The sequence below is a fragment of the Rhinatrema bivittatum genome, chromosome 3 (genome assembly GCF_901001135.1).
Source record: "Rhinatrema bivittatum chromosome 3, aRhiBiv1.1, whole genome shotgun sequence".
Lineage (NCBI taxonomy): Eukaryota > Metazoa > Chordata > Amphibia > Gymnophiona > Rhinatrematidae > Rhinatrema > Rhinatrema bivittatum.
Window position 1 is genome coordinate 481,116,040 of NC_042617.1, and position 14,178 is coordinate 481,130,217.

At 42.2% G+C, this 14,178-nt stretch overlaps 1 protein-coding gene across 3 annotated transcripts in view; it reads left to right on the forward strand.

Annotated features, from left to right (window-relative positions):
* Nucleotides 1-14,178, forward strand: part of FKBP1B (FKBP prolyl isomerase 1B) — a 142,178-nt gene that overhangs the window by 8,348 nt on the left and 119,652 nt on the right. For all 3 annotated transcript variants that reach the window (XM_029596018.1, XM_029596020.1, XM_029596017.1), the window contains exon 2: nucleotides 3,710-3,757. In XM_029596018.1, the coding sequence (XP_029451878.1) occupies nucleotides 3,710-3,757 (48 nt within the window). The remainder of the gene's footprint in view (nucleotides 1-3,709; nucleotides 3,758-14,178) is intronic.

Here is a 14,178-nt window from a genome sequence, read left to right on the forward strand (position 1 = left end):
GGTTGAGATTTTTGGGGGGAGAGGGACTGTGTTCTTGTTTTTCTGTGACTTTTTTTTTTTTTTAAGCACATCCCCTTTGTGCTGTGTGTACCGGCTCCTCTTTCCCCCAGGTGGAGGAGGGTGATCGCAAACCCCTTCTTCGGCTTCCCCGTGCCCGATCCAGAGGAGCAATTGGCACCAATCGCTTGGATTGTATTCGATCGGAAAAGGCGTCCTTATGGTGACTCTGAATCGTGCTGACTTAGGGTCCCACTCCCTCATTGGTCCTTCCTCGAACAAAGCCGATTCAGAAAGTCACTCTTTTGTGCTGTCGGTTGTATAACATTTTTTGTTTCGATATCTGAGCGCCGGAGCTCATCTTCGAGAACATTTTGCACACAGTTTTTACTTTTTATGAATCGTATTTCTTATGCATAGCAAAAATTACGTCCACTACTGACGGCCTTTTGAAATGAACTAGTTTTGATTTTAGACTAGATTGGAGAGCATTACAATTTATTCAGTAGGTACAGCGTTTCTAAGCATATCCTTAAAGGGTAAGCTAGTCCAGCCTCAGACTACTGCTGGTTTGTCAGAGCTTCCTGTCTCCTGCATATATACTGTATAAAATGGTTTCTGCAGCTCTTCCCTGGTTTTATCTTCCCAGTATGATCTTAAATAAAAATAATAAAAACATTTGCACTATAGTAGTCCTAAATCAAAGAAACAAAGCAAATTTTCTGTTTGCCCCCTCTTTGTAACAGGACTTGAACTGGTGGGGGGAGGGGGGAGGAGTCAATTTGATTCTCTATTTCTAAATTTGGAATGGCTTCTGAAACTAGAGTTTAGAAATGTTTTTGAATACTTTTGTGTATTTAAGTGACAGTCATTCCAAGAAAATATTAATTTAAAGATCCATTTGGAAGCCATGCTTTCATTTGCATGCTTTTCTGTACTTAAAAAAACAAAACTCTGCATGGGAGCATCAAGAAGTCATACAGCAACTTGAAAGCAAGGAAATAAAGATGATTGAACAAGTTAATACCAAGGGATACCTTTTTATTGGACTAACTTGATACATTTTTGACTAGCTTTTGGGAGCCTCCCTGAGTAACAAGAAATATGCACTAAACTTCAACACACATTTTCCTGGGTGCTAAAAATAACAGGTAGCTCTTGATGCAGAAAGAAACTTGTATATTAATGCATCAGGAGTGTGGTTTTTTTTGTTTTTTTTTGTTAAACCACTTGGTAACTTGAAAATGTGCACAGAAAGATATGCTTAGTATGTGCATAAAACTATGATTTACACTTTATAAAGTACAGTTTTTATGTGCGGAGAACATGCTTGGTGCATAGTCATGTTTATGTTCAGAAATCCCGAGTACAGGACCCCCCTGCACCATGAAATCCAGATTCAGCCCCATAGACTACCAATAGCCTGGGAAACTTTACTCCACCTCTGACCAGGAGTTAAATTTCCAGAAAATGTGTTAAACCCACCCACTTCTCTGCACCGGGGAGTAATAACTGATATCTTGATTAACATGGGATTTGCTTAGGAATGCTAAGTTGTGTGCAGTTTTTGTTTTGTGTGTGTTAAATTCCTTTTTAAATTGGGAGTAAAAGTTGTGTGCCTTATTGTATTGGCCTGTCAAAAAATGCCATTGTTAGAAAATACCAATGAATCATGAAATGCATTTCAATAAGTTTTTTGAAAGGGGGGGGGGGGGACGACTGCCCGATGTTTTAGGTGATTGGAAGGTGACAGGCTGTGGAAATTTATGGCTCATTGTGAGTTAGGAACCGTGGTCTCTGAGTCCTTGTCAGTTCCAAAGTGTCTGATCATTTCAGTTTTCAAAAGTCTTACATTCTTGGATTGTTCTGAATTTATATTTTAGCATCCTGCTCATAAAGTCATTGATACAGTGATCTGGTCCTACAAGAACTTGAGAAATTTGGTGTTTGTGTGACTGTAAACCAGAAAGTCCAAAATTCTTTAATTAGGATGCTACTTCTGGAGATAGAGCACTATAGGGCAGGGCTTCCCAAACCTGGCCTGGAGAGCCCACAACCAGTCAATATGCAGGATATCCGCAATGAATATCATGAAATAATTTGCATATCATGGAGACTCAGTACATGCAACTTTCTCATGCATATTCATTGTGGATATCCTGAAAACCCGACTGGCTGTGAAATCCCCAGGACAGGTTTGGGAAGCTGAGGATTGGTGCATGCGGTCCCGTGGGTCTTATTGAATGGAACATTTTTCCATAGGCATAGAATGAGGAAAACCCCTTTCTAAATGTGATTCTGTGTCTAGACTTTAACTGAAATTGGGACGGGGGAGGGGTTTGGCCCAGTAGTTCCTCCTTTCTTCTGACTTCCTCAGAACCAGAGTTGGGATCTGGCTGCAGCTCCATGAGGAGCAGCAGAAATGGGCTGCAAACCAGGGAGCAAGGGTTCAAATCCTGCTGACACTCCTTGTGACCTTGGGCAAGTCATTGCCTCAGGTGCCAACAGGGCCTTATTTACTAAGCATTTTTCCCATTGACACAGAATGGGAGAAAAGCCTTTAGTAAATGAGGCCCTTTGATTGTGAGATGTCTGGAGAAAGGGAAATAGTTACAGTACTTTAAATATTAGGGATGTGCATTTGTGCATCCATTCGTTTGATTCATTTTGAGGCTAAGTGCGTATATAACAAATGGATATACAAAATGCATGGCGTGCCCTCTTATGCGCACATTATTTGTTTTGTAAGTCCATTCGTTAGATAAGCGCTTAGCCATGAAACAAATTAAATAAACAAATTTGAAGCTTTTTTTATTCAGACGTAAGTTTACCCATCACAAATGAAATGATGCATGAATGCTTATTGAATATAGTCCACTTTTAAGTGGCTGACTGGTCCCAAAATGCAGGATATAAATCAAAAAACATTTTTTATTTAGTTTTGTAGCTGTCGAGTGGTGGTTTCTGTATTTTGATAGAACCTCATGTTCACTGTTTCTAGTCTGATCATTGCAGCAAAGGTCCTGAGGCTGTGAACTATGCGTGAGGGATCCTTTGGAACCTGCGTCATGGGTTCTAAGTCTGGCCACCAAACGTCGCCCTTGACAGTGACTGTGGCTTCCGTCACCCCAGACCTATGAATGCTGCCTATGCAGTATCTACAGCTGACCTGGTGGCGCATGTAGTAAGCCCTGACTAAGACTGTGTGCTGAAATTCACACAGTTTAATGCGGGCAATAAAAAAAAAAAAAAAAAAATTAAACTCCCAATGTAGTAAGTAAAATGGCATGCTAATGAATCAGGAGTTAAAAATGCACCAACACAGAACTGCTCACAAACCTGAGTTTAATAAAAATGTGCTCAGCACACAATTTATATTTGGTTTTGAGTTTGTAAAATATTTATGCACACAGAACATTTTTTTTTTTAAAGAACATAAAAGGACATGCCAAGGGTCGTCCAAGCCCAGAATTCTGTTTCCAACAGTGGCCATTTAAGTTGCATGTTTTCTGCCCAGAAATCCTGACTCTAGGTCCTGGCACTAGAACTTCTGCTTCTGTTCATAGACTGACACTAGTGCTGGAAACTTTACTCCACCTCTGACCAGGAATAAAATTTCCAATGACAGTGTTCAGCATCGCCACTGAGTCCTAAAAGTGGTTTTTAAGGTTACATTAACTTAGTGCGTTTTGTTTGTTTTGTTTTTAAACAGGAAGAACATTTCCAAAAAAGGGTCAGACTTGCGTGGTACACTACACAGGTAAGGGGGGCAGGGACTGTGTTTTTGTGTAATGCTCTCATCTTTATTTTTCGTGTTCACTTGGTAAGCTTATTATGGCCCATACGTACACTGTTTCTGGAAGCTTTCTGTGACGTTTGTAATCCCCTGTATTGTACATCAGCTCTTGTGGGACCTTATGCTTATTTTATGCCACCTTAGCTAAAAGCAAAACAGCAATCAGTCAGCCAGAATATTCTGGACTTAAATCAGTTAACCATTAACCTTTTTCCATGAGGCTGCTAAATGGGAAATGACCATAGGCTTTCCTGCTTTATTCTTTGCTGGTCGTGTTTGGCAGTTGAGCTTTAGCAGTAAGATGTGGTTTAAAAAAAAAAAAAAAGGCAGATAGGGGGGAAATGTTTAATCCATTAACTCTTCTCTTTGCATACTCCTAGATTTTTTTTTTTTCTTGGCTATGAGGAGTTTGATTATTTGCTTATAGCAGTCATTTAAACACAAGGGAAAGCATGTTTGCTGAACCTAAATGGTGTTTTCCGTAGATTGCAGGATGAATTAAACATTGCCTGTGAGTGATGTTATCAGGCAGCACTGAACTAACTTGTCTCTCCAAGCTGGGGAGCTCTGCTGAGCATGTGCGGGATTCCTGCCTGGGTATTATCTGTCGAACCTAATCACTTGGTAACAGAGCTAATCTAGCTGTGTAGGAGACTCTCCAGAGAGGTGGATGATATTCCATGGCTAATTCATCCTGCTGTCTATAGAAAAGGCTGTTTATGGTAGCAAACAATGCTTTTTCTGTTGATAAGCAGGTTGAATTAACAATTACATGTGGGGAGTCCCAAGCTGAGGGTTGCAGCAGAGCAATTATTTAGTAAGCAACCCAGATTCTAGTGTGGAGAGTAGCCTACAAGAGGAACAGTTTTTAACTTATTGTTGGTTCTTGATGTATAATTGAGACAGTAATGGGATGTGAAGTTGAGGACCGATGACCACGTTGCAGCTTTGCAGATATTTTAACTTTGTACCTCTCAGAGGTGGCAATAGAGGAAACCATGGCTCATATTTGATGAGCTTTAACAGTCTGTCGTTAAAGTCCAGGCAATGTATAACTGTGATGAATGCACTTTGCTACCTAATTGTGAAAAGTTCTCTTTGTAACCACTACTCCTGCAAGACAGGATCATAGACAAAGAGCTGGTTTGAGATAGAGAACATCATTTGTAGTATGTTAAGGCCCATTTGTATTCTAGAGTAGGAAGGAGTTTCTCACTGTCATGTATATGGGGTCTTGGGTAGAAAGTACCGGTAGGTAGTACAACAGATTGATAAAGAGAAGCCAAGACTACTTTTGGCAGAAACTAGAGGTGAGTTTGGAGGACTACCAGTTGTGATAGAATTGTAGATATGGAGAGAAGTGGATGACAGCTTGAAGTTCACTAACTCTTCTCACCGAGGTGATGGCAACATGGAAAAGCGTTTTCCAAGTCAAGAACCTAAAAGGAATAGTTTCCAGTGGCTCAAAAGGAGACTTCATCAGTTGAGAGAGAAGTATGTTGAGGTCCTACAGAACAGGGGCATTTTGAACTGAGGATTTCACATGCCAGAGACTTTTCATAAAGTGGGATATGAGTGGGTGTGTGGAGATAGGCTTGTTATCTGGTAAGAAGTGGTATGCTGCAGTTGCACTCGGATCGACTCTTGAGGAAGCCACGAGTCCAGAATGAGAGATGAAGTATTACAGTAGTTGAGAAGGCTCATAGGAAAAAGGATCAGAAGTGTGCTTCTGGCACCAGATGGAGAACCTTTTCTATTTGGAGATATATTTTTTTTCTGTCAAAGGTTTCCTTGATACCAGTATGTCTTCATTTTGTGATAACTGAAGGTTCACGATCACTGCATTCAACATTATGCTGTGAGGCTGAAAGCAAGCAATTGAGATGGAAGAGGGTTTTGTCATCTTATGTTAGGAGAGCAGGGTCCAACACCAGTGGTATGGGAGGACTGCTGACTAGTCTCATGAGATACGCATACCAGACTTGCTTGGGCCTTGCTGGTACTATGAGTCTGACAGACACAGTCCCAAAGAAGTTTTTGTACTGTTTTGGAAATGAGAGGTATTGATAGAAAAGCGTACATGAGTCTTTGGCCCCAATCTAGAAGGAAAGTGTCCTGTGCGATCTTGCGTTCGCTTGGAAGAATAGAGCAAAATTGATTTAATTTTCTGTGTTGCTGTGATACAAAGAGGTTCATGGTTGGTAGACCCCATAAATCGAACAGCTCATTCTCTACTAATTGCTGTGGAGACCACGCGTGAAGTCAAAATACTCTGCTTACATGATCTGCTAAAATGTTTGAGATTCCTGGCAGATACGTTGCTTGTAGAGTTGCATGATAGTATTCAGCCCACTTCCAGATCTTTAGGGCTTCTTGGTAGAGAATCTCGTTCCTCCCTTTTTGTTGACCTAGAACCTTTCAACTTGATCTGTCTGAATTGGTATGCTGCTGTCTTGGAAGAGATGAGTGAATGTGATGAGGGCATGCCATATCACTCATATCTCCAGTAGATTGGTCACCTTAGTAATCCTGTTTTCGGATCAAATTCCCTGGGTATGGAGGAGTCTTGTGTGTGTGTGTCTGCCCTAAGGGCGAATTGGTGTGGAGGGGTGAACCATCTTGTAGAACATAGTAATAAACACTAGTGCAATTTTCTTGTCATTGATGGTGTGATGTGCGCTACTGAAGAGAGGAGTTGAGTAAGCTGATCCCATTGGGAAGCGTGTCAACGGTACAACGTGGATGATCTGATATGACTAGTAGTTTCCCTGCTGTGGATTGAAAAGCAGCGTGCGAATGAATGCATAGTTGATTGGTTGCTGGGCGGAAAAGCCCTTTGATGTGAGGAGTCTATAGTTGCCCCATGAGCTGTAGTTTTTGAATGGGTGTCAGAGGATTTCTTGAAGTTGGTGAGGAAGTGGAGAACAGCTTCTTGAGAATTTGCTGGTATCAACAAGTTGTCCACGTGTTCCCTGTCGACGAAGGTGTGCTGTCACTACAGCAAATCATTTCTTGAAGACTCATGGAGCAGAAGAGAGGCCAAACAGAAGGACTTTGTTTTTGTAATGGGACAAATTTACTTGGAACCATAGGTAATGCCAATGGGCTGGGTGAATTGGAATAGAAGTATGGGCGTCCTTGAGATCCAAGGCACACATATTGAATGATCGTGTTGGGAGTTCATTTTGAATTTCTCTCAAAGGATATGCATGTTGAGAGGCCTCAAGTCTGGGATTGGATGCAATCCCCCCCCCCCCCCCCCCCCCGGTTTATATATTTATCTATTAGCATAGGGAAGTATTTGGAGTAGAAACCCTGCTATTGTGAAGCAGGGAGGTTCTCCTCTGCCTGTTGGTTGAGAAGAGATTGTACTTTCTCAAAGATCTGTGATAGCTGCAAGGGATCTGGTTGGTGTATGTGTGGAATCAGGAGAAATGCAACTGGTATCCATATTGTATAGTGCTGACAACCCAAGAGTCCTGGATGATGTGACGCCAGTTGATGAAATGTTGACTTTGTCCTGCTACAGGAAGGGCAGGGTGCAGATTGGTCGATAGGGTTAAAACCTGAGCCCTGTTTTACGTTGGGTTGTGATGACAGCTTTCCTGCTGTCTGCGCCTGATTGGAAGCTGCTGCAGATGCTGTTGCGGACGAGGTGGAAACCAGTATTGTTGAAAAGGCTGGAATGGCCATCTATGAAAGTAGGGGTAGTAAAGATGCCGTAACTGAGCAGGCTGTTTTGGGGCCAGTGATAGTTTGAACTGCTGTATTTTGATCTTCTATATGCTAGACAATTTCTCAGAGATTATCTCCAAAGAGGTAGTCTCTCAGGCAAGGGAGGTTTGCTAATTTCTCATGGATGTCCTCTTGGATGGAATTGCCTCACAGCCAAGCCATATGTCTGGCTACAATGAAGGTTACAGAGCCTTCCGCAGCAGAATCGAAGGATTTGTACCCTGAACAGAGAAGGTGGCACACTGCTTCTTCTATGTCTCAGAAAGGCTGTGTTGAACCATATTTGGTTCAAAAAAGGTAAATGCTGTTTAAGCTTTTGCAGATATTCATGAATATATTGCATCATATAAAACTGCTGGATGGCAATGGAAGCAGAGAGCATTGCAGGCTGGAATGTCCTTTTTGCTGAAGTTGTCAAGTAGTTTGATAATTGCCCAGTGGGGAATTGAAGTAAATATCATCTTCATAGCTGATACCACACCAGTCCATTGTTATGGAATGTGGACTACCCCAAAACCCAGAGATAATTGGACTCAGAATTTGAGGTCTAGTTTTCTAGATGTCGGAGGACACGAGATGGGCATTTCTCATAACTTCATGAGCAGTGCCTTTTTAGAATATCATGAACCAGTAAGGCCATCTTTTCAGCCAGTGTGTCCAGGATCTTGAGCAGACCAAGAATTTCTGTTCATGGGTCTTAACCCTGGGTTTTCAGGTCCACAAGGATAATCACAAACTGCTTTTCAAATTTGGAATAGATCAGGTCCTCTAGAGAGAGAGAGTTTGGTATTCCAGTGGATTTGTCTTCCAATCTTGAGATCTGATTCACTGAGCCAGGATGAGGATGCCACTGAGGAGGAAGAATGGGACAATGGGCATGTCTCTGAGGTTCCAGAGGAGCGGCCTTCCTTGTGACCTCTGAATGAGTAGATACTAGTGAAAAGTGAATGTGTTGGTGAGGAACCTCTGACTTGGGGTTCTGATGAAATCACCCCTAAAATAATTCCATATTTTGTAAACCGTTATGATGGCTCTCCTGAATAACTGTATATAAAACTCTACAAATAAATAAAAGTAAGTCTGAGATTCTGGTCTCAGGAACTGCTGATGCTGTGGTGGACAAGAGAGCTAGAGAGTTCTTTATCTCTTGCGAGAGAGACAGATGGAAATTCTTCACTATTCCCAAAACCTGCTGGTAGGATTGCTGTGTCCTCAGGCCTGGGGTTGGAGGAGAGACATCTTCTGAAACCAAAACTTGTTCCTAGTATGCAATAAGCAGTTTATTGGAGGAGAGTAGTATGGTAGCTGGGATCAGATCTCTCATCTGTAAGTGGAGATCTTCCAATACCGATCTTGGAGGGGTTAGTCTCCAAACTAATGGCATTAAAGGCAGTTTGATCCGTTCTCTGCCGATCTTGGATGAGCTGAAAAATGCTGATTTGGAAGACTTCTTGGATCCCAGGATGGAGTTGATGTCCCTTGCTGATACAGATGGGGATCTTGTGGGGGCTGTATGCTCAAGGACTGTCCAAGTACCTCATGGAACAAGATGTGCGTCTAATGCATCATGGCCTGCATCTGGTGTACTGGCTCACAATATGGAGAAGAGAGTGCAATATCAGAAGGGTCCATATGTGTCAAATGCACCAGGGCGACTTGCATAGTGTATCAGAGGCATCATAGGTTACATCAGTGTGGAAGGCATTGTGCAAGTCAGTGCGTCTTACATCGTGTTTCAGTGCACCATGGCTAAGGATCACTGGTGCATTGATGGCTTTTCTTGCATTGGTGCACAGTGTTTTGGATTGTTGGACCACACCATGTTTAGAAAATGTTGATGCAGATCTGTGGTGCTTCAATGCACCTTGCTATGTTGGCGGTGCATTGAGGGATGTTTCATTAGTGCTGATATCCATGTCCTTCGATGCTTGTGTTTCTTTGGTGTATGGAGTGCTGGCTCGAGAGAGTGGTGCCACTTGTGCATCAGTGATTGTCAGGCAGAATAAATCAACCTGTGGCTTTGGCCTCTGCAGACAGGAAAGTTTTTGAGCAGCTCTGACTCATGGGCTTTCCCAAGGAGACAGATGAGACTGCACTGTGGGAGGAAGATTGGCTGCTACTCTTTTCAGACTTACGCAGCTCTTCCAAACACAGGGCCCTGGATTGTTGTAAGCACAGGGACATAGTCTACAGGCTGCACAGTTCTTCTAGACATGATCCCGTCCCAAACTTACAGGCCGATACAGTACAGCGCGCTCCGGACATGCGTTTTCCCTTACCCCTTATTCAGTAAGGGGAGGAAAACACGCGTCCAACCCGCGGCACCTAATAGCGCCCTCAACATGTAAATGCATGTTGATGGCCCTATTAGGTATGCCCGCGCGATACAGTAAGTAAAGTGTGCAGCCAAGCCACACATTTTACTTTAAGAAATTAGTGCCTACCCAAAGGTAGGCACTAGTTTCTGCTGGCACCAGGAAAGAGCACAGAAAAGCAGTAAAAACTGCTTTTCTGTGCACCCTCCGACTTAATATCATGGCGATATTATTATTAAGTCTGAGGTCCCGAAGTGTAAAGAAAAGTTTAAAAAAAAAAAATTTAAAATGGGCCAGCGGCTGTCGGGCCGAAAACCGGACACTCAATTTTGTCAGCGTCCGGTTTCCGAGCCCGTGGCTGTCAGCTGGCTCGAGAACCGACACTGGCAAAATTGTGAAACCCACTGACAGCCGCTGCTCCGGGCTAAAAGGAAGCACTAGGGATGCGCTAGTGTCCCTAGTGCCTCCTTTTGCCTGTTTCTACCGCACCACCTAATTTGCATACTGAATCGCACGCACCGGCAGAGCGGGCGTTCGTCCGCTCTCCTGCGGACTTTACTGAATCGGCCTGAATGGTAGCAAAATTTGTCTGAGGGACACTATTTTACCACATAGGTAACTTTTGAAACCTCTTTTTCTCATGACCCACCATTATGAAGAACTCTGAAAGCTCAGGGATTTTTTTTGTTTTCTTCTAGCACTTAAAAATGCTGTTTGTGTGGCTGCAGAACCAGCTATAAGAGGTGGAAGGAGTTTTCTGATTGAAAAAAATGTGGTGTAAATAGAAAAATAGAGGAAAGACGAAGTAGATATTTGTGCTTTAGCTTAGACAAAAAAAATGACTGAAAAGGCTCACAAGGCAATGCCCCCTATGGGAATTCCCACACAAGCTTAGTAGAGCTCAGCCTGCCTCTTGACAGAAAACTAAGGTTCTATAGGGCTAATTTATATTGCTGCAGTACTTTGATCATAATCAATAAAGCAGTTTGGTCAGAATTCACCAGCAATGGGCTCGTCGGAATCACATTTCTCTGGCACAATTACAGCTGTTCTGCTTGAACTAAATGTTTCTTGCCAGTTTGATTTATGGCGGGCAAGTAGTATAACTTGTCCTTGTCACAAATTAAAATTTAGATGTTTGAATTTCAGAGTTGCCAAATTCCAAGAGGGAGATTTTAGGCTGGTCCTGAATATGACAACCCCTTCCTGATAAATTCTGGTACCTACAACCCCAATTTCAGTGAGTAGAATCGGGAACAACCAATATCAGTATGCACTGGGATGTAAGTTCAAAACAAGGACTCGACAAAAAAAAATCTCCCTCCTGGAACTGGAAAACTTGGTAACTCTTGAATTTTAAAAGCTTTGGGGGTAATTTTCAAAAGGAGTTACATGCGTAAATGTAGCTACTATTGTAGCAATTTTCAAAAGCCATTTACTCAAGTAAAGTGCACTTATGTGAATAAATCCTATAGACAAGTCAATGGCATATATTGTAGCAATTTTCAAAAACCCACTTACTCAAGTAAAGTGAATTTACTCCAGTAAACCTGGTTTTTACTCGAGTAAATGCTTTTTAAAATCAGGCCCTTTGAGTTTTTAGATTGTAAACATTCCAAACATAGGCCTGGATTTAAGAATAGGTACTGTAGGCAGTTACTTGGGTGCCAAATATTCAGACCAAAAGGGAGTGCAGCTGCTCTAGCAGTCCACTTCAAAGGTGTGCTGCTGTGGCACTCTAGCACTTTGAGGGGTGATGGATCCATCTCTAGGGTCTCCCACCTCCTGCTCTCCAACCCTGCGTATAGGCACAAAGTTCATAAATCCTTCCCTGTCCAAACACAAAATGTGATGGGTAGGGGCAGTCCTGCTGCAGTAGATATTTCTGTAGACCGGAACTTAGAAGGCATGACAGACTGCGAGTTGGTTACTTTAATGCCCCTCTCGCTTCCTGGTGATGTTTGGAGCATGCAGGCTGGGCAGACCACCCTTTATTAGCCACAAGGGATTCTGGGATGTTCATGTGCCTTAATGTGGTCTGTAAAAGCTAATCTTGCTAAAACTCTACAAGCTGTGGCTGCTTTTGTACCTCTGCTCAGTTTTGATGCCAGTTACTTTCTGGCTCTGGGGCTGGAAGTATAGGAGTAGATGACATCGAGCTAGATCAGACACTCTAAAAGTCTCTCGGCTCTTAATTTTTTTTATAGAAGTTGAGAGTGAAGGCAGATTGCATAGGGTCGATCATTCGGTGCTAGAATGTCAAAAGGAGTTGGTACAATTTTTTGAGACATGGACACATCTGGCATTTTTTTCATTTTGGGACATATATCCAACTCCCTAGAAGTGGGGTGTCCCCTTTTTTTTTTTTTTTTTTTTTTTTTTAAATTTTCTTTGTAGCATGTGTGTGGATGGGATATCTGCTAGCTTGTAGAACACTAGCTTTTTTCACACTGCATGACAGAGGTTTACAAAAAAAAATTTTTTTTATCTTTCTGAGCTCTTTTTTTTGTAAATACCCAGAGGAGTTTGGGATTTGAAACTTGCTGTGTCCCTTCTGTAGGCTACGTTATTTCTGCTTGTGGTTTGCATAAGCCTTTGAGGGAAACATTACTTAGGCAATTGAAGGAATTGTGGGAGGAGGAGAGATGGAGAAGGCATCCATGTATTTCTGTGGAGAGATTGACAGAAATATTAGGTTTTGTTTTGGGGTTTTTTTTTTGGCTCTGATAAGGAGATGACGCTTTGAGTAAGGTGTGTACCTGCTGTTTTCTCCAGCATTGCTGTAGGATATTTATCCCATGATAGGGACATGTACTTTATTGGAGAAGTGGGTTTGTTTTTTTTTCCTTTGAGATTGTGAGGGGTAATGGAATTTGGTGTGAGTAAAATGGGCAGTTTGTATTGGGGGATGATAAAACATTAGTGGAAGGGAGCTGGGTAAACATTTTAATGTACAAAGTGTGTCCCGTTGTGTGCTCATTTTTATACCATTTTTAAAAAATGGATGGACTTGTTAGGTAATTGAGAGCTGAAAACAAGAGGATTATGAGTTTGTTTGGCCTGGGGAAATGGTGTGCAGACTGTGACTTCTGTAAATTGGAAAAAAATAATAAAGTATAATGGCTCAAAAGTTGTACAGGCTCCACCTTAGACAAGGTGGCTAAAATTGGCTGTCATGTTCTTTTAAATTGGGAACCCTCTCTGCAAAATGCCGCCCCCCCCCCCCCCCCCCATCAAAGTTTGTGACTTGTCTATAGGGCCTGGATGTATTTAAATAGGAGATATTGTGAAACTCATGTTTTGCAAGATCTTTGGTTTCCATAACAGACGTAAATTCCCTTCTGAATCCTGTGTGTAGCAGCTGCCTTCTGGAGCTATTAGGGGAGTGTGCTAGGTGTGTGTTAAAGCTGGACAATTGATATTTGGCAAGTTGTCAAAAACAGGACTATGTTTATCAGTGTGTGCTGTTGGTAAATAGACCCTGCTGAGATTAATGGGGTCTTCTACTGGAAGCCGTGTGCCAATGTGTATCAGCATATGTTAATGTGCCCCATCGCAAGGCTGTTACACGTTAAAGTTCACAATAGCCACGCAAATTAGGGAATCAAACTGGACACAGGATTATAGTTTCAAAACAGTGGCTGAGTTTATTCTTAACATTTTCAGGGAGAAACATTGGTTCAGTTCTCTTCTAATTCATACACACAATTTACCTTTTTTCACACTTCTTATAGACAAGCGCCTCATAGAGATTCCAGTACAAATATGGCTATCTCTATTCATCAGATCCCCTTTGTATCACTGAAAAGTAACCAAGTTGTTGACATGTGGTGAAAAATATCTACATTAAACAATAATGTCTCTCACACAGGCAAAGGTCACGGACAGGAGTTGCTTTCCACTACCTTTACAAACACCTCTTTTGGTCAGGGACTGGACTGCTTCTTCACAGGTCAAATTTATTAAAGTGGTCATAAATCACATCAGCAGTCCTATTGTAGACCAGTCACAAACTGTATGACTGGGAGTTTGATAACAGGGAAGCAAGACTATCGGCTCGCCTCAGCTTTCCCCCCATCCATACAAAAACACAGTACACATTTTTATGACATAAAATACGGTTTATTGCAGACAGAACCCGAGCCCACAATTTAAAATAAATCAATATAAACATCCCCCCTTCCCCCGTTGTCCAACGTCCCTTACCACCTCATCCCAATGGTAAGGATAATCCAGCTCCCCCTTAAACTCTTACCCCACTGCGTCCCAGTGTGAGGGTAAGAGCTCAGCCTGAGCATTAGCCCCCCCCCCCCCAGCTCATTGGCCATCTCATGT